This window comes from Buteo buteo, chromosome 15 (assembly GCF_964188355.1).
Source record: "Buteo buteo chromosome 15, bButBut1.hap1.1, whole genome shotgun sequence".
Classification (NCBI taxonomy): Eukaryota; Metazoa; Chordata; class Aves; order Accipitriformes; family Accipitridae; genus Buteo; species Buteo buteo.
In genome coordinates this window covers 15,211,286-15,237,444 of record NC_134185.1, presented here as the reverse complement: position 1 = coordinate 15,237,444, position 26,159 = coordinate 15,211,286, and the positions used below count along the sequence as shown (strand labels likewise).

General features: G+C 36.4%; 1 protein-coding gene across 1 annotated transcript; it reads right to left on the bottom strand.

The window, feature by feature from the left end:
• Window positions 1-1,147: 1,147 nt before the first annotated feature.
• On the bottom strand, window positions 1,148-24,809 carry UFL1 (UFM1 specific ligase 1). The gene is made up of 19 exons (XM_075046639.1): window positions 24,613-24,809; window positions 23,685-23,830; window positions 22,592-22,620; window positions 21,754-21,851; window positions 20,785-20,899; window positions 19,414-19,544; window positions 18,707-18,765; window positions 15,158-15,304; window positions 13,779-13,954; window positions 12,890-13,069; window positions 12,630-12,750; window positions 10,148-10,270; window positions 8,012-8,132; window positions 6,861-7,024; window positions 5,589-5,719; window positions 5,366-5,446; window positions 4,520-4,605; window positions 3,896-4,076; window positions 1,148-3,190 (listed from the first exon to the last, which is right to left on the bottom strand). Exons 1-19 carry the CDS (start codon window positions 24,687-24,689, stop codon window positions 2,978-2,980), a joined length of 2,379 nt encoding a protein of 792 aa, XP_074902740.1. The 5' UTR covers window positions 24,690-24,809; the 3' UTR covers window positions 1,148-2,977.
• Between the last annotated feature and the right edge of the window lie 1,350 nt (window positions 24,810-26,159).

Here is a 26,159-nt window from a genome sequence, read left to right as displayed (position 1 = left end):
TGAAGAAGCAACCACTGCATGAGTAGCCCACTCAGGAGCCTACACAGAGAACAGAAGTACAGTAGTTTTATCTGAATAAGCTGTAAGATGGATTCACGCAGACAACAAATCCCAGTGCTATTACTTAGAAACGTGCCAATTTTTTTTTTTTTTTTTTAAGAAACTGCAAAACGAGAGAATTGGAAAGGTGGCTGCAAGTTCTAACAGAGCAACAGTTTGCTTACTTCCAGCAGAACTGCAAATAACCAGCTACAAGTCACATTTTGCCACTTAAAAACAGGGAAAGGCTGTTGCTGAGAAAGGTATTATTCTACCTATGGCTAATGTGCCCACTCCCATTTGCTGAGAGTAGCAGCAAATAAGGCTACAAGATGCATATTTATAAACAGCTGTGTATATATACATACATGCATATATACATGTCAGGTTTCTAAGTCTACAAAAATATAATGGTGGTGTTCACATACCACAGGTGAAAGGCATGTGAGGCTGACACTAAATACTTAAAAGCAAAGTAAAAGCGTTAACTTGTATACTTTGTATTGCCCTTTATTTTCCTAGATATTCCAAAGGGCAGTTTTGTTTTGTGAACTGCACCTCTAAGACAAGATTACTCTTCCTCCTGCATATATTCCCCTCAGGAGAGGAAAACCCCCATGAATTAGCAAAATATTCAGGGAACTGTGAATATTCCTTTTCTTTCTCTTTCAAAATACTTCTGTATTGTAAACTGAAGACTGATTTTCCACATCTAAGAGACAACAAAAATACCTGGGAACATTTTCCAACCTACGTCTCCTTGAATTCTGTCAGTAACCAGAAGATATCTCTGAATTGCAGTGCTTCCCTTGTATCTACTTCAAAGAATATATTTTTTTTATCATTCTTATAACATTGGCTACAATATAGCAAGTCTAACACATGATATAGTAAATTTTATAATAAGTTCATTACTATTCCAGCATGAAACAGTATCAAACAAAATTACAGGGACACTCAGAATGGCATGTAAAGTCAAATGGTGCATATTACCAATTGCTGTTTGAAAGCTGCAAGTTGTAAGATGATCAGCCATTGGTTAAATCAGCAGAACGCATTTTAAATACTTCATCATTTAATGTTATTAAAATAATTTCAAATTTGCATACAGAATGTCATATGGCATATTATTTACAAAATAGCTCAATGTCATATAAAATTGTTTACATTCAGTATAGGAACTTAATAATTATTCTGGCTAAATAACAAGAAATCAAGCCTATTTCCTGTATGCAAACTCTATTTCTTAAACAAAGTTAAACAGCCTGAATATTTTTAATTTCTTACTCCTCATTGTCCTTGATTATCAGCTCTGATAGCCTCCAGCCAAGGAAAGAAAAACAACTACCTTTGCTTCTGCATTACAACTAGCAAACTGTTTTGCCTTACAGTTGGTAAAATATCAGCACTGATGTGAACATTGTTAAACATTACTGCCTTTTATATAAGTATACAATTCAATTTTTTACCTTATCAAAATTAACCTTGGTTAATCTGTTACTGAGCTTCTGTACTTGGTCTCTTCAACTGTCATTTGTTGCAATTTCAGGCTTGGGTATATTTATGATTAAGCTTATAGAATATGTGAACTGTTTGAAACCAGATATACTTGAACAGAGTAGGCCTTGCACAGAATTTGCTTGCTTTCAGCATGAAAGAAGTTTGGCAAGAATGGGTGAATGACAGGTTTAGTGAAAAGAACTCTTCCTTGTCTTACTACTCAAACTTGATTTTATGCAAAAACCTGAAATTACACACGTGAAAACAATGGCCATTACTGAAGTAATACAACTAAAGTATTTCCAGTTTGAAAATTATCTTCTCTTAAAAATAAGTTAGAAGTATATTTGACATACAAGAATTATGTCATTAATAGTGGCAGAACTCCATTTTACACATTCTTCCACTTTCCTGAAGACATAAAGTACCGCTCACGTAAAAATAAGGCTGGTAAAAAACTTGAGGGAAACACTTTAGCCAATACTTCAGTCTATAAAGTTTATGTAGAAAGATCATCAACCAAAGTCTTTTCAAGAAGCTCAGAATAAACAGAATACCACAAGTTCTTTCAATGAGCTGACAAAATGCAAGCAAGTGCTTCTAACTGCTATGGGAAATGGACTAAGAACTCCACGAGTCCACTGAATGAACATATAGCATGTAAAATATGGCAGGCGTAAAAGTATTTATGCACTCCCAAAATAGCAATGCAAAAGGGTATCACCTCTTCTGTCCGAATTACAAGCTTTAAATGAACAGCTATTACGGACATTAACAGAATACATCAATAGCATGAGTGTGCTGATTTCCATAAGCTTTCAGTACATTTAGAAACTCACATTAGTACTGGGTCACTTCTCTTAAGTTTAGCAATATCCACTTGTACTCAATGTTTTTACTGTTGTGGTCCAGTGAACAGAAGCTGAAAACATCCACTAATGATATCAAAAAGTAAAGATGGCCTTTCATTGCTATTCTATTAGGTATCAGTATATGTTTCAAAACTAGTATTTGAAATTAAGATATACAGGCTTATATACACTTATATGCAATCCTTAGATCACTATAAATCCAAATCAGAGAAGTAAAACTATAAGCCTGTGTGTGTATGGAACAGAATACACTGTTATTTGAAGAACAACCATTTCTTGAGGCCTCACATGAAGATGCCAATTAAAAACCACTAATTTCATACCCAAAGTGTCCAAAACTGTGCTGTCACATCTACATTTACTGTGTGTTACACATACACTGTAGTAGTACATAACAAAACTCTGTTTGCCACCATCAACCAACAACTGCGTTCCCTGGCTGTGACTTGCAATTGTTAGAAGCCAAATTTTAAAATTTGTCAAGCATTTTCTGCTATGCTTCCCTTCAGGATAAAAAAAAATAAAATATGACTGTATCATGGATGTGGACGCACTGAATAATAATTTTATTCCTCTGTTACAGAAGATTTCCTAGGTCTGAGAACAAGATCTTTGATAGAGTTAGTGATTTCCTGGAGCTCTTTTCGAATGGTATCTGCTCCTTCCTCCTCCTCCAGTTTATCTGTTGTGTCACTGTCTCCATGTTCAGTTTTCTTAGTCTGGCTGATCAATTGTTTCACTACTAATCCCTGGTATTTGACTAACAGAGAATGCTGATCCTGAGAGGAAAAAACAGAACAAAACAAAGGAATGTCAATGTTATGGAGAAGGTACACAGACCTTTAATTAAAGATTATATTTTTAAAAAAGCATTCTCCAATTCTTGCCTAAAGAGGGTTAGTGATACATAAATATACTTCCATCAAGGTATTTGCAACCTAAATTCTGAGAGACATTCGAAGAGGCAGAAAAATGAAAGTGCATCCATGCTGCGAGAACAGGACAATAAACCACTGAAGCAGGAAAGCAATGCAGTTAGTAAACATCACCAGTTTTGGCAGTTTAGAATATAGAATTTCAATATTTTTACTTTTGAGGAGTATACCTTTCTTTAAAACTGAAATACAAAATTTAAAAAGCAACCATGCTCTAGCTGGGAGGAAAGAGCATGTATAAATTTTCAGTTATAAGAATTATAACATCCCACAATACACAGCTGTCTCTATAGATAAAGGCAAAAGCTACAGTACTAATAAGAGATTGATTTTTAGTTTTATTAAAAAAATAGTGAAGGCAGATCCCTGAAATAATAGATTTGAAATACAACACAGATCAGAGAAATTGTATATTCTGTACATAAAGTAATGATTAGACATGAAACACAAAGGTGCCGGTCGTATGCAGCAGAAATAGTATAAGACACAACTTTTATGTTCTGTCATAGAAAAAAGGCACTTTCCCCTTAACAAGCTAGAAAGGAATACCTCTGGGATCTTGCCACTTAGGAAGTTAATGATCTGTGGTACTGATCTTCCTGGCGCATGAAGCATACAGTGGGTTGAAAACTGAAATAACAGTACTGACGTCAGGTGCAGAACAAGAGCTGGATCTTCGGTGACTTTTAGCTGTTCAATCAGAGCTTGTCTATGCTGAAATAGGACTTGCCTAAGGAACAGGAATATGTTATATAAAAATATGTTTCTCATTCTGTCTTATAGTAGTTGATAATAGACTCTAAAACATATCTAACTTCAATTAATTTTAATTTTCCCCTCTGACTGACCATTTCTTTTTGTGAAATTCCACATTAAAAAAAAAACAAACCTAGCACTGGTGTAGCTTAGATTTTGAAAGTCCCCTGGAGAATTTATAAACTATGTTGTAGTAAGCAGTGAGTCAAGCAAATTAGCTAAATAGGAACTCTCCCCTCCTCCTTCTCCCATGGAATTAGGACTGCTTGACTTTGTATTTTTCAGTTAAACAGTTTGGAAAGAAAGATTGCCTCTTACACATTCTGTGTGACTGCTACCAAACTAACCATCTAACATTTGTGCAGCAACAGAGCTACATTTCACATACTGTGCATAGAATACATAAAATTAAGGTACCTTTCCTTCTTTTTGTCTCCTTTTTTCACCATAATACCACAAATATCCACTGCAGAATCAAGGCATGAAAGAAAATCTTCTATGCTCTATTAAAAAAGATATAAATATTTAATCTGTGTTAGCAGATTATAAAAAAGGTTAACTACTGTTCACAATTAATCACACAAACACATGACTGAATACATTTGGAATAAACTATGGAAGAGAAAGTAAAAAGTATTTTGTAGAAATTAACTTTATTCATCTTCCAACAGTTCATATACTTAAATACTAAAATAAACTACAATCCATTAGTCTTAAAAATGGAATTAAAAAAAGGAACACATGTTCTACAATTATTTACAGATATATTTTTTCTTAAGAAACATATCAGTATGGCCTTTTGCATAAAAGAATTAATAGATTACTTTCCTTTGTACTTACACTGCCATAATCTGAAGGTTTTTTAAAAAATATTCAGGATTTTACTAGTTAAGAAATACATGGGAGAACAATCAGGAACTCCAGGAACAAAATACAAGAAATATCAACCACTTTAAACTGTGGATTCTCTCTCAGCTTTTACTTTTCTCACCTGCACATAAAAGATGCACTGGATTCCATCTGGAAGCAAAGAGCTAGGTGACTATCAGTATCAAAATGTAAGATCACGTTTTCACCTCTTAAAATTCACAGATATGAAAATGTACTTATTCTCACTGACTTACACAAATTCAAAAGATTATTTTGCCTTCATCCTTCACAGCAGCAGCAGCAGTTATGTACTACGCTATGTATGTCAGCTGTTTATTAGCATTGTATCAGCAGAATGGAAAATCTGAACTCAAAGATTCTGGATCACTTTACCTTGCCATTCAGGGAAGAGTGAAGTTTAGCTAAAGGACCTTTGGTGTCTTCTGGCAATTTACCTAAAATCTTGGTCCGGACCTGTATGAGACAAGAATGGAAATAATCTCTAATATTAATTACCATTTTAGCTGTAGGCATATTTAAACCGAAGATAATTAAGTACTGAATAAACATCACTGATCTACTTGAGACTGTTAAAAAGGAACTGTTATCTGTGTACCTCACTTGTGATTGTAGAATAATTTTCGGTTGTCATCATTGAATCAGATGCTAGGAAGTTGAAAATAAGATTTGTAATGTCTGTACAGACAGTCTTCAACAGGTGTTTGGCAAGGTTAGTCTGAGTCTCATCTGTTAAAAGAAATAAGTGATTAAAAGTAACTTCTTATAGTTATCTGATTCCTGTGACAGCTATCACAGCACTTCCTAAAATGTGGACTCTATCAACCATGAGTAGTATCAAAAAGTTATCTGGATACATGAAGCTAACATCGCTCATTTGCAGTTGCTTATGGAACATTCTTCAGTGAAAAATGTGAGCTTTCAGGTCTAAGTGCATTTTAATGCATTGTTAGTCTTTCAAAGGTGTATCTGTATGAGCAGTAAACTAGTCCCTGTACAATCCTCCCAAACCATTAATGAACAACCACTGCTATCCATCAACACATATAAAGTATGTGAAGGAAAAGTCTACAGGACAAGCAGTTAAACATAAAGAGCAGGCAGATGACTTTAAGACTGAAACAGTAGAATTTTAGAAAAAAGAAGCTACAGAACACATGTACAAGAACAGAGGCTAATTGGAAATAATTCCATTTATTCCTAAACATAGGAATATCGGGGTTTTTGCTAATGTTTCCTTTTGTTATAAGTTTTTAGCAGGGAAAGTTCTAGAAGAAAGCTGAATACAGCAGAGAATCTTGGAAATGTCTAAAATATTTTCCTAATGGTACTTTTCTGTCACAAAATACAGGTAGCTAAAGTAATCCACCGCAAAATGAATCTACACCTTTTTGAAAAGCTACCCTCAAGGAGCAGCTACTTTCAGTATCAAACCTCAAAGAGGTTTTAACAGGGACTTCTTAGAATCAGGTAGTATTCAATGCTTTCATTAGTGGCACAAGTGACAGAATGAAGTAATTTTACTAATATTTTTCTTTTTTTTTTTTTAATTTATTTTATTTTTCCTTTTTTTTCCCCAGACAATAAAAACTGGGAAGACATGCAAACACTTTGGAAGGAAAGACAAGAACCCACAATTATCTTGACAGAAGATATAATGGACTGTGGATATGAAATAAAGAGAACATATTTCAGTAAGCGTGCAAAGCAATGTACTCCAGCATAAGGTCAGTGTTAGGCAGTGTAAACATATCTCTAAGTTTTTCCTGTTTAAACTGTTGCTCTTCTTTGACCTTGAATGTAGATTCTGGAATAAATTCAACATCCTTGAAGAAGCATATTCATTTTTAAAAGTATATATTTAATGTACCTGTGAAATGCTTTGCTCCCTTTTCAAATAACCGAATGTTGTTGTACAAGTTTGAGAATTCCTCCTGCAAGTCCTTCATAGTCTGTCTTCTGCTAGCTCCAGAGGAAGACGTTGAAGATGTAAAAACAGAACGCACAACTTCCTGGTAAGTTTTTGTTAAAGGTCTTAGAAGAGGGAAGAAGAAAGGAGAAAAAGGGAACATTAAGCAAAGTGTAAAACTGTATAAGGTTTTTCCAAATATATCAGCAATAGAGAAATCTACCTTATTACACAGTAAATGAATGGGACATGAATGCCACAGAACAGTGAGATAAATAAAAAGCAAATAATGGAAATCAGAAAAAAACCACTGGGAAATTAAAATGTACTTTTATAATTGCAGAAGTACTATTGGTTACAGTGTGCACGGTATGTAAGTGCTTGCCAAGGTTTTAACTCGTAACAACACCTAAATGGGAAGAAGATGAAAGACAGAGAAGATTTTCTAGAAGCAATGCTGTTCAACTCTTTCAGGGATCTGTAGGCAAATTCCAGATGAATAAGAGCTGTAAGAGGTGAAGACTTAAGTTGCATTAAAATAGCACAGGCCCTTATAAAGATGCAGTTACCATTGTACTCCCAAGTTTAGTCAAGCTTGGGCTGTTACAGTCCTATCATGTCCTTTTTGCCCCAAACACACATATTCACACCCTCTCTCTTGTATGGAATGTCTTTTGAAAGAAGTTACTCACCTTCGCTTAGATCAGTTTGCTGACCCAGCTTACTACCCAGTTCACACAGGTACCAGTGGAGCGACAAAAGACAGGAAACATGAACATACATCAAGGGCTGTACAGAAGATGGGACTGGTGAAACCCCAACATGGATCAGTGTAAGGGGGTGGAAATACACCCATGAACCTGAAAGTATGCTTGCTGACAAAGGACGCAGAACCGCCTACTGCTAAGCTTAAGCATTATTTCTCATTACTGTGCCAGCATGGCTTTCTAATACATACGCAAGTATGTAACATGGAGCTGTACAGAAAAAGAATATTGTGGTTCACTTCCACCAGCAAAACATTTTTTTCTAAGGAAGGAAACAGACTGAAAAGAAGATATATCTGAAATGAATCACAGACTTTTTAACTCCAGTTGAATTACTGAAATTACCTTATTAGATGTTCAGCAAGTTCTGTAATAAGTTCTTCAGGGCAATCCTGCATGTGGGTCTTTAAAACATCCTGAATTTCCTCTTGTGACATGAAAGGGAACTCCGGCTGCTTATTCCTACCTGTAGCGGCCATGAGCAACATTCATTGAGAAAGCATTATATTTAGTTTTGCTGCAGTTACTCTGTGGCATGAGACACTGAAATGCCTCAAACTCTAAAGCTCCACAGAAGATAGATTACCAACAATGTAAAAAAGAGAGAAGACTACACGTGACGGTTAAATTTTACACATCTGAAAAACTGAGAAAATTTATCTTTTGATCACCTAGAAGTTATTTTCTCTAATAGACAACTTAAGTAGTGTATGAGGACATGCATTTTTGGTGAGATATTCCAAACTACCTGGCACATCTGTTAGTTTAGAAAAGATGACATCACCAAGACCAAATAGTTTTTTAAAATGCCAAAACTGAATAGAACGTTCCTATTTGAAGGATTTCACATGGTTGTTGGTGGGTTTTTTAAACCCCATTTAGTAAGGTACACAATCATCTAACAGAGCATCCTAAACTTGACATTACAGTACAAAATTTGAGACACAATAAAGCAAGAATACTAAACCAGACAAGAAGTTCCAGTAATAAAATCAAGTCACATGCTACTTGTAAATGCACACAATTAGCGCAACTGTATTTTGGTTTTGGACAAAATATGAAGTTTGTCTGCATGCTGCAGAATTTAGTTTTTATATATAAGAATGTTTTAATTTTTATATATAAGAATGAGATCAGGATGATGACAGATGCAGCATAAAACAGGTTTATTCTGCACATAAGGTAACCGAATGAATGGAAATCAATGATGTTCCTAGTTGTGCCACAGTAGCAATGAACAACATACAAGGCTATATAAACAGGCAGAAAAGGAGCTTAAATCAGGGTTTGGAAGGGTCCTATTTATATTTGAATGGTTACATCTGAATTTATCTTGGCATTTTGGTTCAATCTGTTTATTACAGTACAGCAATACAAGCAGCAACAATTGTAAAACATGAAAGGCTACACCAAAAAAAGGTGATTTAATACTTAGTTACTGAGTTACTTAGTTTACTGAGTTTTACTCAGCAACTGAGCAGCCTTGAAAAATAACTTCATGTATATGTGAATTACAGTAATCTATGAGAGTAGTGTCATACAAAATTAAGATGCTGTATTTCGCAACTTTAAATATCATGTTTAAAAGTATTTTTCAGTCAGTATGGAAAGTCTAAATACTATATATAAAATTGAAGTATACATTTCTGGTAGTCCATCGAATAAAAGAAAGAACACATAATTATGATTGTTTCATTTGCAACCACTGTTCGCTAAAAGTCTAACAATGTAAGCATTTACTTCTGAGGAAGCCATCCATGCTCCTTCTCCTAACAGTAAAGGTAGAGAAATGGGCACCAATAGGGAGAGATTCAGACTCAGCTGGTAATACACATCTAAACCCAGTAAGACAGACTAGGCCTTCAAAATACCTACCTTCCTCCATTACAAAGTTAGTAGTTACAGAGATAGCTAGCTCAGATGTAGAATTCACAGTTAATCAACATGAATCTTATTTAAAATAACATTTAAAATATTAGAACTTTATTTTGACTGTATATTTTATCCTTATGAGGAAAAACACCTAAGTACTGTTTCACTGCTATGATTTGTTAATTTAAGCTAATTAAGCTTTGGAACTGGATGAGAACTTCTCCATTTATCATACGCTATTTAGCAGGTGTTAAGAAACCAAGTATAATATTAATCCTGAAATGTAAGGCATTTCCTACATAAAATCTAATTAAAAAAATTTAAAAAAATTTTAAAAAAACCAACAAAAACAAGCCACCTGCTCTCATTTCCTTTACTTAAATTTCTTTTTTAAAGACTAAGTTATACTATTCAGTGAATAGGGTATGCCCATTTCATTTAGATAGCAATATCATATCCATTGATACAATTCTAATGGAATAGTGTTCTCAAATTCTTTGATATTTTACTTAACCTTACCAATACCGTGGGGAAAAACAGAGATGTGGAAAAGAAAGTGATAAAAACATGTCAGTATGAGTAGTTAGTGCTAAAAATAAAATGACAAACCTGTGCTAGTTGCTTGCGACTCTTCATCGCTGTCAGCATCCTTTCTTCCTTTCTTCTTGGTCTTCTTAATCTTGATCTCTCTCGCATTACCACCTCCTCCTCCTCTTGTGCTTCCACTGCCCTCTGGTGGAGAATTACTTGCTTAGTACACAGTAAAGTTCTAGCACTTAAGAAAAACTTTACAATATTATGGTAATTAATCTGCATTACTTGTTAATGCTGAATTAAAAAACCACAACCTGATTCTAAACATAACCTACAATACACATTCCAGAATCTTAGGGCTGTAAATTTTCATTCTTAAGAAAAAAAAGCAACTGAGTTAAAGCTTTATTTAAGCTAATGTCATTACACAATACTAACAAACACAAATACTAACTATATCAAATATACATATTGTTAAAAAAAAAAAAAGAGCAATATCTTTTTCCAATTGAAAACAGATGAGTAATGCAATGGGAGAATATCTGTTGGCTGAAAATAGCATCTTGGTAAGCATTTAGCATTTTTATTCATTGATGCTAAATAACTGAGCTACTAAAAAACACCCCTGATAACGTAACTGTTAATTTTCAGAAAAAGAATCCTACGCAGCACGCATTTATCCAAAATATTAAGTGTGCATTCAATTAACTAGAAAACTAACTCTTTTTCGACTATTCCTAGATGACTATAAAGCAATGCGACATTCTAGTTCTGACAAACGTTAACAAATTACTTTGTTCATAGGTCCCATAATCCATGTATTCAGATGCACAGGAGCTCAATTTGCAATACAGTCCCTTTCCACAAGGTAAGCTGTTTGTTCCCTTTTTCACAGCTTGTTCCCTTCTTTTTTTCACTTGAAAGAAATTCAAACTCCAGAGTAATTGGTTCTATACATGCACTAAGTCTTGAGAAAGTAATTGTTTTTCCATTTAAATATAAGGTCCAAGATTTCAAGTAACTTCATTATGTAGCAGTACTGTTATTTAAGAAAAGGAAACAACAAAGACAAGATGCTACTGCTCACAAAGCTAACTGCATCTGTTACATGCTATAGATGGATTTTTAAGCATTCCTTTGCAAGAACAGCAAACTAGTTTGCTTGCAGCTAGCAGTGGACGGTGTACTTGTGAGACCTTCTAAGTTTTTGACCTCTCCAAAAAAAAGAGTTGGTGTTTTTCACATGCTTATTTGAAATGTGACCGCATTTAGCTGAACAGATACAAGCTGTTTCTCAGCTGTGCAATATACGTTATTTTGGAAACAAGGTGCCTTCATTCTATATTCCACTTTAATAGCCATACAGAAAAAGCTGCAACCTGCAATCAAGATCTTATCCACAAAGAGATGAAGCAGGAGACACTACGGGCAGAAAAGCCGTATTTTATGACAATAGGATACATGGACCTACAGAAAGGATTACAAGGGTACATGTCCCTACAGATACTTGTTTGTAACAGACTGTTGCAAACGGTATTATAAATGGGCCATAGAGAATTTATCTTGAAAATTTTCATTAATCCAATACATGACAGAATCCATATTTGTATGAATTGCATTAACATTACACGTGAGGTTATGCTTAAACAGCAGATACTGATATAGTTATGCACGGACCTTAAGATAGGCAACGTGACATTGGCCACATTCTGCCATTACACAATAACAACATCTAATCCTTAAACTGTGATGTTGACTGTTTTAAGGTAATACACTTAACAGTGCATAAAAAAACACTTCAGGATAGTGCTTGCTGATGGTGCAGCATACGGTACCTGTGGATATGAACGTGTCTAGACACATGGATCTATTCCAAACAGCCACCATATAAATGGAGTAAGGCTTGGGATTAATTTAACCCAGAATATACCTTAAAGTAAACTGTGTGAATCTCCAAATAACTGTTATGTGTGCAAACAACAGAAAATTGTCTGGCATGGGATTCTCAGAAAAGATGTACAATATTCTCCAAAAAACCCCATCTTACTACTTCATTTCTCAATTTATACTGAATGATTTTGGAAGTAACTTCTCAAAACTATTAAGAAATACTTTAAGTTTCCCAGATCCCTGAAAAGCGGAGTAAGAGTGTATCTACACTGTGTAATAAAAAATGGTAGACATCCGCAAGCTAATACTGGTTTGGTCAGTCCTCTGCGCAACTTAATCTTATGTGACCATACTGTATACACTAATAAACGAACATGGATTCCTTGCTTCTAAAGCCAGCTGACTTGTCTTGGACTAACTCAAGATGTCTTTATGGTACTTCCTCTGAACTTCTAAATCTGAAATTAGTTATCATGGACATAGCTCAGATATATCTACACCTACAGTATAATGATGAGAAGTAGCTGGATTATTTCTTAAGTATCTTCAGCAATGGACTGGAGGCAACTAATGGACTACAAAATATAGTAACTTTATATTTGAATGTTTCCAAGGCTAAACAAGCCTCTTTTTTTTTTTTGGCTTACACTAAATATTGATGCCTTACCTGTTGCTTTCTTTCTTCTTTCATCCTTTTTGTCTTTTTTATTAGCAAAGGAATTCTCTAAACCAGAAGCCTGTTTTAAATCTTCTTCAGTGATTAAATTAACAGGGCTATTTTTCATTTCCTAAAATGAAGAACATGCACTTACCAGCAAAAAGATAGACACAGCAACAAAAGATACATATGGAAAATTTTAAGCCATTTGGCCATTTTTAAGTATACTAATCTAATGTATATTGCATCTTGATCAAAAAAAACTGTACCTTTTCAGCTTTCTGTTGCATCATATCAGAAAATAGATCAGCACAGCTGCTTAGAAATTTCTCACTGACCACAATCGTGTCACTGAAGACTAAGCCTGAAGAATTTTTGTTTAAAGATCTCATCACTTGCTGAAGCAAAATCCCAACATCTTCTACTGACAAAGAGCTGGGCAGAAGAGTCTAGGGTAAAGAAAATCAAAATCATTTACATACAATAATCTGTTCTAGAATGGACAGACATACTTGTATGTGGATAAAATTAATCCACAGCCACCCCATTTGACATCTGTTAACTATTTAGAATATATTGCACTTTTAAAATTAAACTAGTAATTTAAGAGTACTTTAAAACACTATTTTAAATCTTCTAACATCCCAAATCAACATTGCTCTAGAATATGTGCTACCTCTGGGAAAACAGACAGCAACTTCTTCAAAATGCAGCTCAACAGATACAGAGTAACACCAAACACAAAACAGCAGCAGGCTTCCTTACAAGTGACAAAGTAGTGCTGTAAGGCCTAAAATTAGGATTTAGCCAGGACAAAACGGCTAATATCCCTCTGTTTACTGAAACTTTCATACAAGTTCAGTTTAAAGTTTTTTCCACCACCCCCCCCCCGAAATATATTGTTCTCTAGCAGAATACATTAGCACTAATTTTGAAATGAAAAGTTAGTCTTAGATATCTATCAACTGAATATTGATACGTCCTTCCCCTGGTTTTGTTCACACTAAAGGCAAATAATGCCTTTCTACTTGTTATTTTACTTAAACAGAATGTTCTACTTTGACAACATGGAACTTTCATTATACATATGTGTATTTTCAATAAAGTATCACTTGACACAAAAATAAGACAAAATAAATAAATTCAACAACAACTTACTGCTACATCTATCCAGTTTCCAGAGCTGATGGCTTCCTCTACAGAGGCTTCAACTTGATCCACAATTTCTTGACCAACACAAGCTGCTCTCAGAAATAAGAGCTGTGTGGACTTGTATCTTTTTTTAATGTAGCCTGCTGGGTCAGGGATGCCAAGTCTGTACAATGCATCAAATTCTATAAAATAGTTAAGCGTCTGTTACATTTAAGTACCTTCACATACATACAGGATCTTATGTGGTAATTTTTTTTGAAAGCAGGAAACGAAGAATTGCATATAGTTTTTATACAAGTAAATGCAGCCTCAAGCTGATGCTGACGTAAAACTTAGTTCAGTACAAGCTACACCTAAACATAGTTAATAAAAATATGAAGGTTAAATAGTTAATAAAAATATGAAGGTTAAATCATGGGCATGACTTTGGTCTGAGTTTCAGAAATTTTATTTTTTTTTCAGATTCTTATACCATTAAGTTTATCTTTGCGATTATATCTTTACAAAGTATTCCAATATAACATGAGCAGCATTTACAATATATACAATGTCAAAATGTTTTGTTTTCAAAAATTACTCCAATATACTCGTAGAATCGCACAATGCATCACAAGCAAAGCATTTCAACTATTTGGCAGTTTATACTTAGAAGTTCTGAAAACATTCAAAGACTTTGACAGATACTCTATCAGTCAAGCAATATTACAGAAACACTTAATACTACTACAGTAAATTATGCTGAACCTTTTCAAACTGCAAGACTAACTGTTATTTAGCAACCGGCCCTTTGGGACCATAAGGGTACATTCCTTTGTTTATTCAGGTCCACATTTTCCCATAGCTCCTGTTTTAAAACACCATCATCCAGCATCACTCAGCTTTAAGTTAGACAGACTCATTTGGATTCAAATCAGGACACTAGTGCTACCCACTCCAGTTCTATAAATCTTATTTTGGAAAAGGTTCTTCCTGTGCACTGCTCGCTTGGCTATCTGGACTATTAACAGCCAAAGTTTGGTCATAATCTGGACAGCTGGACTGAAACTACAACCATGTGGGTCAAACATGATCATCTGAAAAGTCTACAATGAGCAGCCTAATAAGTGTTTTCAGAACAGTAATAAAAGTAGCACTTGTAACTCTGTGAGAAATAAAGTTACTGTTTAGCAGTATGGTTCCCTCTGCTGAAATACGGTTCTTTGTGATGAAGTAACACACATCATTATAAGCAAGATGGTCTTTTAACAAAGGAGTATCAACTACTGTATTGATTTCCACTTATTCTTGCGAGGCTTCACTCTAGACGCTAGCTATATTAGGGTAAGACCAATTACCTGAACTAGTTTTAGAAAGATATTTTATCTACGAGGATATAGATTAATTACCTAAGTAACCATTCTGCTTGAAAAACGAATCCACCCAGTTGCTCTGCGTTCTGGCATAGATGTCTGGAACAAACACAGCCTTATCCTGTCTCCCACCAACCACAGTGCCTTTTAGACGACCGGTGTTAACAAGTTCTTCTAGCACAGCTACAAGAAGAAAATAAATGAAGCGACATTTTCCACTTCAATATATCCATTAATCAAAACATAGCAATTATTTTCCTTGTTTTGTCTCTTCTTTTTTTCCCACCCAGTAGCTGTTTGTGCTTCTTCTAGTGAAACATTTCTGAGTTCTATCAATTATTTTTAACATTTATGAGAATGAGAATGTCTTGATAAAAGGTCTGGAAATCATACGTTTCAAAAGAGTGAGCCACAATGGCAGGATCAAAACACTTTTTATTGAATATATACCTGGACAGTTTGAGCTTTTAATTTAGAAAATGTAGTCATAAAAGAATCTTTCACTGGCCAGACAATAAAATATATGAGCATTTTATTAATAACATTCTCTTCGAATTCACTGCTTGCATGTTAACCAAGATGGAAGAGAAAGATCTAAACACACTAAAATGACAAGAAAAATTGCTACCTAACCTGCATAAATGTGAGCACCTCCTACTGGTGACCATCTTCACCGTTTACAATGTTCACACTGTTGCCAATAATAACCTCCTGATAATGCACAAATATTGCTGACAAAGAACGTATTGGTAACTGACAGTACCAAAGTACTAAGCCTTTCTTGATGCTAAATAAGGTATTTTTAATCCATTAAAGGTGCACAGGAATATCTGATTTGCCTCCTATGTTCTGCTTTTGCCTTTTTGTAAGTCACTAGATATATTAAAAAAACCCAGTGACATCAACTGCCAAGCTCTGCTGATTTCCAGAGCTTTGCTAGATGGCTTTTTTATTCTCAGTTTGTGTTGATTTCTATTTCATTAAAAGACAGATTTTACCCTGGAACAGAACATTAAATGGCATCACATGGTACAGCTTCTTCCTCATTAAATATGAGTAGCAGTCAACATTACAACATGCTTAGTACAGCACATGGAGGCTTAGCTCACCTACACAGGAAAATTTACCTGAAAACCTGGTTCCAGAAGGAATACTGCATATTAAATCATGATTTTTTTTGTCAGATATGCCTACAGTGTAGATAGGCCTCTATAAGCTAGCAGCTATTGAACACAACTGCCACTAAAAAAAGCTGAACAGTACTTACACTGAAAAAATGTAGAAAAAAGAGAAACAGATTTAAACAAGATATAGCTTTAGGTAATCTAAGATGAGAGTTAGAAATCATGTTCTGCCTTGGTTCAGCTACCTTGTATAAAATGGGGCTTGTAAGACTGATTCTGAAAATAAAAATAGATTTTTGTACTTACTAATAGTTTAGTTACCCTAGAAAAGAGTCAACGTGCCTATTCTACTTAAGCAATTGTCAGACAATATCGTTTGACTCTCTGTTTGGAATCTCAATTTGCTTTTATTCAAAGTTTTTGGGTAAAAGAGTAAACCTTTAATAGATTTTCAAAAAATTTTGTGGAGCACTAGCAATGAACCGGAGTTTTTAGAGAAAGAGGGAGAAATGAAGATGCCAGTTAATTTTTGTATTATTTCAAGTGCCAGTTCTAAAACTCCAGGGCAGAGAAGGTGCTTTCATAGGAGATTTCACAGCCCCTACTACAATTACGCCTAGACAATCTTTTGTTTTAGAACAAAACAACAGGACCTTTGCAGAACTACTGTAATCTCACACTTATTTTTAAAGGTGATTGAGTAATTTGTAGTGTCCTATTAAGTCTCTGTCAAAGTCTGGCAGAGATGATAAGCATCCCTCCATGCCTGTCCTACATCATCAACACAATATTCAGAAATAAAGAACATCTGTGCTTTCACTATGCTTTGTAATTAGTGTTTTAACTATTTAACTTATCATATTTTAACTCATTTCTAAAATTATTTTCTATAACTTTATGCCAGCTGAACATTAATAGCAGTACAGCTATGTGATAGAACCAAAGAATATTGTTTATCTTGTCTGACACTAAGTGTTGATGAAATAATTAGCTGTTTGTAAATTATACAAACAGTACACTGAACTTACTTTTTTTTTTCTGGAAGAGACACAAAACTGACAAAGACCACTTTAAAACACACTGCTAATAATGACAAACATAAAAAGCCAAGAGTATAAGTAACATCATTAAAAGATATTATTCAAGTTTCCAGCATTTGTGAAATTGAAACGGTATCTCAGCAAACGGATAGAATAAAATCAAATGTGCTCTGATAGTGAGTAAAAAGGTCTTTGAAACTTATGAAACTGCAGAGGAAATGGAATACAGTAAGAAAAACTGAAGATGAACAAACTTATTAAAAAAAATCGAAGAAAAAGAAAGTACTAGAAATACACGTAGCCATTGTGATTATTACTGGTGATAGGAAAACACTAGAACTTCAATTCACATCAACACTGTACATGAGCAAAAGATGATCAGGTACTTGCAGGACCTGTTTGAAAAAGACTGCAACCACATACTGAAATTTGTTGGGTACTGCAACATTACTATAATGCAGTTTAACAGATTTTCCTTTTAATCTATGAATACCTGGATGGCACATTCCAAAAAAAAAGAGGAAACCTTAAATTCATTATGTGAAAGTAGAGTGTTTATATGATTTTGTTTAAATGCTAAGATTTTAATTTTTAATGAATAAGCTTGTCGCAAAGAACAAAAAGGTCAGCAGAGACACACTATAGTGGGGCTAAAGTGTGCAATGCCCTGAAGGCAAAAAGACCCAATCAAACAAAAGAGTAATATTAACTTTCATGAGAAGAGATAGAAAACCATTAAAGGATTCCGAAGACCAACAGCACTTGGTCAGCCAGCACACGAGACTAATGATGCCTGAAGCAGCATTTTGGACAGATGGGAGGTTGTTGTCAAAGAAAAGTTGCAACATTAGAAGTAAGAAACAATTAACTACTGCATAAAAGTTTCAGCAGTTGGATAGGAAATCTTTATGCATTTCTATTTAAAAAAGGAACTGTGGCAAATAAAAGCAAACAGTTTAAGGGTATGCTTTATCTCTCAGCATATAAAGACATTTAACTAAGAGCATAACAAAAGCTCTGCCTCTGCTATCACAGAGAAGTCAGTAAATAAAATCCAGAGCAGTTAATGCCATTTGGTTACATAAAATCTGTCCCCTTTTGTGTGCTTCACTGATAAAACTGCCAGTAGCTAAGGGCAAATAACAAAACAGATGACAAAGTGAGTACTGTACTTCTTGCATCATTCTGCCCCCAGAGGCATTTCATCAATGCATGCTTTCATTGCTTTAGATACAGAGAACATCTCTTCAGTTATGGATAGTACAAAAGGTTTAACACTTTTTACATTAAAGAGAAACGCATTGTTCTTTACTCCAGAATTAAGGCTATATACTAAAATGCTTCTTTGAAAGCACACTTCTAGTAATGAAGAATCTATGAATTTACTAACAAAAATACAAAACAGTTTGAATGAAACTCACAGTAAAGTAAATGTTCTTGAAATCCATACCGAGTGATCAAGTTACTTACAGGTGTAGGCCTTGAAAAAAGAAAAACCAAAACAATATAAGTTAATGACCCGAAATTGATGTGGAGAATCTAGAAATGAGATGTTACTCCAGATGGACAAAACTACATAATATCTTAGCCCCAGGGTGCTACGCTGATGTTTAACACAGCTTACAAGGTTTTAATTTTGAATTACTATGAAGTTGTATCTTACAACAAAGCTACAATAATTACTGTAAGGAAACTTCTGCTGTCTCAAGTTTTTCTCTTCATACAAATTGACACAGAAAGTTATTGATTTAGTAAGAAAAAATTATCTATAATCACATATAGTGGGTAGACATCAGTAAGTAACTGACTGGGGAGCAGTGGCATGACAGTGAGGATAGATACTCTCCAAACAAATGAAAGAACTACTGATTAACATTTTCTTCAGCCAAAAAACTTAAGTATGCTGTATAATGTTAAATTTCCCTTGTCCTCCTTTCAAAAGGAGGTCCCCATTTCAAAACAGTGAGTCTAATATATCTAAATATTTCAGCCCAGGAACTGAACTACACTTAAAGAAATCTATCCATAGGTCTTTGTTTTCTTTTCTTTTTCAATCACAAGTGAATGTGGTCCATGAAGACCTATGGTAAAAATATTTCAATATTTGGTTGCAAGTGTTGCAATTTACCGAGTAATCGCAGTGAAGAGACCTCGAATGCGTGCTCGATGCCGGGACACAAAGGCTTCTGTAAAAATCACCCCACGGTTTTCCTGGTCTAGTTGTCCATGAATAATTCTACCCAAACGCCTGGATAAAGCCTGTAAATAGAAGCTGGGATGACTGCTAAAAGTGTATATTAATGACTTTAAACAAAAATGAATAAAAAAATTGGTATTAACAGATCAGCAAATTAGTTTCGCTAAGACAGACAAAATATTCAGAAATGAGGACTACAAGTGGAAATTATTATTTAGGTCTATTGAGAATGTGTCTTACTACATGTAAATTGATGCCATTACGGCCCACACTCCAAACTTCAGTGAATTCAGCTTTCCTAACAATGGCCTCTTTTAAAAAAATATATGTGTATCTAATGATGAAAAAAAACTTTGCAAAAGAAATAAGTATGGTTTGGAGATGCACAATGAAAACTAAGATTTAACCTTTGTATTAATTTTGTATGAACCTGTGGCAGACGAATTCACTATCCACTTTTTCAAACAGTCAAGATAAAAATTAGTAACAACAAACACAAAAGAAAGAGGTGCAAACAGTTTATAAATGTGCATCCTTGCAAAGTGAACTAAACCTAGGAAATATTGCCCAGGAAACAAAGAGAAACCATATAATAATTTTTGTATGTTACAAATGCTTTTGTGGAAGCTGATCATGCGACAAATACTACAGGAAATCTGCTCATAAACTGAGAGTCAGCAAGGTCGTCTGTGGTACCCAGTATGACTGTTCACCTAACACATGCCACAGGACTACCCTTTGATAAAAATATCTTCCAAACAAAGTCCAACCTTGACTGAAAGTCAAAAACGGTAAGAGAATTCTCCCTAATCCTTTTACACACTATAATACTCACTAACAAAGGTAAATAGTTTTTTGTTTCTACTCTGAATGTCTGGCTTCAGCTTCTAGAAATGAACGTTTATTTTACCTTTTCTGAATAAATCGAAGGGTCTCTACCATTGTATTTCTGCCTCCTGGGTAGCTAATGAGACTGATGAAATTATGCTTACATCTTCTCTCCAATATTTCAAACAAAGACACTTCCATGTTTTTCACTAATCTCACCTGCTCCTAGCATTCCTAATCCTAATCTGTTCCTAACAGTCATAAAGATTCTGAAGAAATTTTGCCCAAAATGAAAAGGCAAACATCAACCTCAATCTGTGAATAGCTGTTACGCTGCAACCTTTATGTATCAAATACTTTTCTGCTTAGACTGACAAGCAGCTCATCACAGTTAAAGCCATGGATATAGCAAAGATCACAAAAGAAGGTGAACACAATCAATTCTACATTTGCTAGGTTGGTGGTTTGCATCACCTGTATCAGGAAGTCTCCCGGGAGGTCGTAGGCCTTGCAGAGTTCCGATATTGTCACCTGGCCAGTTTCCTGTAGTTTATCATTTATTTCTTCTGCTAATTGATCCAGGTAACTCCTTATTTAAAAACAAGAAAAAAACCCCAACACATTAAGTGTAAAATTAAAGATCAACCTGTTAGCCACATGCTGAATTATTAATTGACGCGGCACTATACGTCTTTATGTTGCATCTTTGCAACAATAAACTGGAAGTTACTTTAAATGAGTAAACGAGAACAATGTCAGTGAAAATGTGGTGTTTTTTTAAAAGCCTGCTAACTAGGTAGCTAGTATTAAAATAGGTCATTCATCTGCTTGTATGAAACTGTCAAAAAGCAGGAACAGGAAAACATTATATGTCAATGAGAAATAGAAAAGGGCTTTAGTGAGCAAGATAGGTCTTAATTATTTCAAAAGAGCCAGGAACTTCACATTCTTTGCCAAGAATAAATCCTGCAGTGCAATCAATAACAGAGACAACCCCATAAGAGTATTACTTCAGTGGTTGTTAGTGTGCTGAATGCCATAAAATAACTTGCTTATACAGCTTAGGCTTGTGAGGTAAAGCAACAGTGGGAAAAAAGTGAGCGTTTGTCAATAGCTGAGGCAGATAGCAAAGCCACAGAGCAAATGAGATCTGGCTGCTGTACACAGAAACACTGGGTAAGAAATGAACACTTTTAAGTGCAGAATACTGGGCAGAGACATTCAGTACGGCCTCTGCTCCATGGATTCCCTGGATGCTCTGCTGAGACAGACCTCACTCAACATTTGGAGAAGAAGCACTGATCACCACCACGCAGCCCTAGTAGCAGTTAAGAAAAATGTATTTCACTTCAGAAGTAACAAATGCTGGCCACCACTTTTAGCTTGCATTTTAAAAAATAAAAGAGCTGTGAATTATACATACTGCTCCTGAAAAGTACTCACTCATTTATAAGCTGTCCCAGTACAAGCTGAATAGTTTTTTCAGATTTAACAATGTCGTTAGCTCTGTTTTCAATGTGCAGAAGGTCCACATTTATTACCTAAAAAACCCCCCAACAAAACCTCTTATCAGAACTTTAAACTGAAATTAATTCTCAAACACTGACATATTATACTTACACATTCCTATGTCTTGAGGAAAGCTGCTTTTATATTTTCTAGTATTGTATACATACACAGTTAATCTGCAATTTGGAATAAAGCAGCAACACTTTACAGGGAAAAAAGCTCTGTTTGCAACTGTGACAAGGTTAAAAGAAATGTATATAATAAAAAAATCCAGAAAGCTATGAACAGAAAATACTAAATTGTCTTTCAGAAATGTTGTCTGATTCCAAGTAATTTTGCTCAAGCCAGAAGGGAAAATTAGTCACAGAAGACAACTACTGGAGGAAAAAGATTAATGAAGGAAGAGGGAAGATCCAAAGAGGCATGCAAAGTTAATTATGCATGCCTCTGCAGCTTTAAGTTGGAAACATATTTCTGTTCTGTTTGCCCCCCTTAGTTTACAAAGAAAGAGTTCATAAAGAAATCTCTATATTTTAGTGGTGATTTCAGAGGTCCTAGAGTACCTTCAAGCACAGAGGAGCTTTCAACAAAGCAATAAATGGATGGATTAAGTAATATGCAGTACTCTGACAGGAGCTACCAGCTCTTCATAAACTTTGTTCTCTTTTAAAAAAGATAACTTAGCTGGGGTATAACTGATGAACTTAATATTTGAAATACACGTGGTGAAGAAAAGAAAGAAGTATATAGGTTTTTACTACTAAAAAGTTACCTGTTGCAAGTCAACAATGTTTACTCGACCTTCAAAAAAAAAACCCAAACAAATATATTTTAGTATATAAAACATGTTTGAACAGATTTAGAATACAGCATAGTCCATAATGTACAAAGTATTTCTTCATTACTTTTCTGTAGACCAATTAAACCAACTTCAGCTTTATATATTGTCAAATCACAGAAACCACAGGTGGTCAGTGCAAGACAGCCACATTGTTCTACCCTATGGCCTTCATGACAATCCAATACAGAAATTCCAGAAGTAACAATCACTGTTCAAATCCCCTCCCAATTAGTTTTTGCCTTGATGCTGACCTGGATTTGACCACTAGTCCATGAGTATCAAAACTGAGATTGTCAAAACTTTCTACCTTTGCCTGATGCTACTAAAAAAGCTCAGCAACTTTAAATTCAATTCACGCTATCATACTGATATGATACCCAATGGCATAACACAATCTGAGGCATACTTGTGGTGATCGTAAGAAAATGACTAATATGTATGAACATAATAAGAAAGTTAATTTTTGAAACATAAGATGCCATGACATTCACCCTTAAATACAACTAAAAGTACAATACACTGTCTTCTCATTAAAACCATTGACAAAAAGCAGTTGGAAGTTTATTTGCTTCCTTATATATCTAAGTCAGATCTTACAAAGCAGATGGCTCTTCATACTGGTAAAATGAAAGACCTGTCAATGACAATTTAAAAATGATATTACTGATGACATGAAAGGAGAATGATTTTCAAATTCCAAGTCAAGGCCATACATCTGGGCCAGATACTTAACCATACTAAAATGCCAAATTTCTTTCAAAACAGTTCTTAGACCACTTCTACCTCAGAAATTCTGCATGGGTGAAAATGAACCAAGTAACGTATCTTGATATGCCTACCTAAAAGCTTAACACAGATCTGAATTGAAAATAATAGCAGGTGACTTAATCTGTAGGTAAAGCAATAGCAAGCAAACTCACTTTTAATGCAAGATTAAGGGTACTGAAGAAAACTTTCAAAATCTTTCCGTAGTCTTCAAAATTAACTTCCAAATCCAGAGGAAGAAAGCAAATGCCACACTTACCACCACAAACGTGAAGCTCATCCCGGATCTCCCTACTAATCTGTGCTGGAGTGACATATTCTTTTCCGTCAAGTGTGTGCACTACTTCCAACTGCTTTTCTGCACTCAGTTTTGTGACAATTTCTATACAGTTCCGCTCTGACAATCTATCAACAGCATAAAGAATAATCAGTTATTCCAAGAAAGTACTTGCCAAAATTATCTTTAAATAGATGTTTCAAAAATACTTAACACAGGAAGTATGACGACGATTACTTGCTGTTCTGTGTGAATACTTTTTGAGACACAAAACTAATTTCGGGATCCTACTTATCGCCCCCCAAATCATCCATCTGGCTTCACTTACGCCGGTCACCTCTCTAGAACAACTTTTAATCTCCTCCCGAACAGCTGTCGGCCCTTTTTGCTGTAAGAATGCACCTGCCCGTGAATTTAGCCATGGTTGTGCTTACAGAATTTGTGTCTTTGACCCTTCTGTACTGTTTCATTTTAGTTTTTTTCTGCTTGTTTGGGATTTTTTTCTTTTTTTTCTCTTCAGTAGAAACAAGTTCCGGGCAACAACCTCAACGCACCCACGGAAGACACAGAGCAGGGGAGCCGTGACGACGTTTGGCAGCTTGAACTTAAGGGCGATGACAGACCCCCGGACCCGCACGTACTCCCCGGGGGGCCCTAACGCCCCTTCGGGGCTCACAGGCGCTGACACAGAGGTCAGCGCCAGTCAAAGGGGGACTGCGGCGGGGCAGCGCCTGGTTGAACCCCCCCGGGACCCCACAGGGCCGGGGTCCGTGGCACACCGCTCCCCGGGGCCGTGGGGGGCGAAGGGAGGGAGGGCCGCCGGCGCGGGGAGGGGGCACCGGCGGGCGGTCCGCAGCGGCGGGCGGTCGGCTTCGGAGGCCGCAGCGGGTACCGGCGCCGCCCCGCTCACCTGTGGGCCACCTCGGCAAACTGCGCCCGCTGGAAATCGGCCGCCAGGCGCCGGATCTCCTCCCAGGCGGCCGCCATCGCCGCCTCGCGCTACACGTCAGCGCCGCCGGGCGGGCTACGGGCAGCGAGCGGGGACAAACCTCCTCGCTGCGCCCGCCGTCCGCAGCGCCGCCTGTCGGGCGGGAGCCGCCCCTGCGCGGCCGGGCCTCGCCGCGGTCGTCAGAGAAAAATCCAAGAAAAAAGAAAAAAGCGGTTTCCCCACGCGGGCCTGACTCCAGCAGCTGGAGCCCAGCGGACGTAGCCGCGAGAGCAGAGGAAACCGTGGTGTCGGCAGTGAGGCTGTCCCGAGCTCAGGCCTGGGCAGAGTGCTTCGCTCGCTGCCAGCACCAGGGCGGCTTCTCTGCCAGGGCGAGGGCTAAAGCTTGGTCTTTCCGCCTATTTGTGGAAATATGAGCAACATTAGAAGATGACGTTACTAAATATTGAAACCTGGTCAGGCTAGGAGCAGGGTATGAGGTACACGGTGCCGCCATTTAATGGCACCGCTGTTACGCCGTGAGGGGTGAGCTGAACTTAGCTGTCGGGCGAGAGGTTGGCCACACAGTTTCGAAGGCCTTTTTGGCCATTAGATGAGATTGACTTGTCTGTGGTAGTGACGGAGGAGGAAGCGTCAGTCAGCGCGGGACGGGAGCAGGGGATGGTGAGATGCCCGGCGCGGGAAGGTGAGGCTGTGCCGTTGCCCTTCCGTACTTCTTGCTGGTAAAATTCCCCCTGTGGATACAGATCCTGCATAGCCACTGTTTGCACTGACACTGTTTTCTCCGCCTTCCAAAAGTTGTGGTATAGTTCGTGACACACTGGGTGCAGTTTAAATAGCGTGAACAAATGCTTAGCAAAATACTGGCATACTAAATTATAACAGCACTGTTACAGTGGGATGAGTGTGTGGGTTTGGTTTTACTTGTCATTTTCTTTGTGATGAGAAACTAGGGGCAGGATTCATTTAGGTTAGACATCTGAAGTTAGCTGTTGAGGTCTAGTACTGGAGCCCTTCACAGACAGTGAGACAGGCTCCGCAAATTGTTGTTCAGCTCTTCCTAAAACATACATCTAAGACAAGTTAACTAAGTACTCACTGGAGGTGCCTGTTTTTCTCCATTGCCAAAGAAGACAGCAAGGAAGATTCCTTAGCCAGATCCTTGATTAAGAAATCAGTATTTAGGTGGAATGAATAGTGTATTGGAAGGGTATAGAAAAAATGTGATGGCAATTGTGGGGGCAACTTTTATGAAGATTACATAGAAACAGGCTATCATAGGGAACATCAGGAAAAAGAACTGGGAACTTAGAACTGGATTCCTCCTGCCTGACCTTAAATGTATCTGAAGTGCTTTAATTATGAGTATAGTCTACAGGCTATGGAGAATCCCACCTAAAATCTGAATCTTTCCTTGGGCTGGCTAAATTGGGTGTTGTAGTTAAGATCCAAAAGTGAAGTATAATGGTTTTGACCTTCATTTGTCTGTCTATGACTTGAATTCAAGCCAC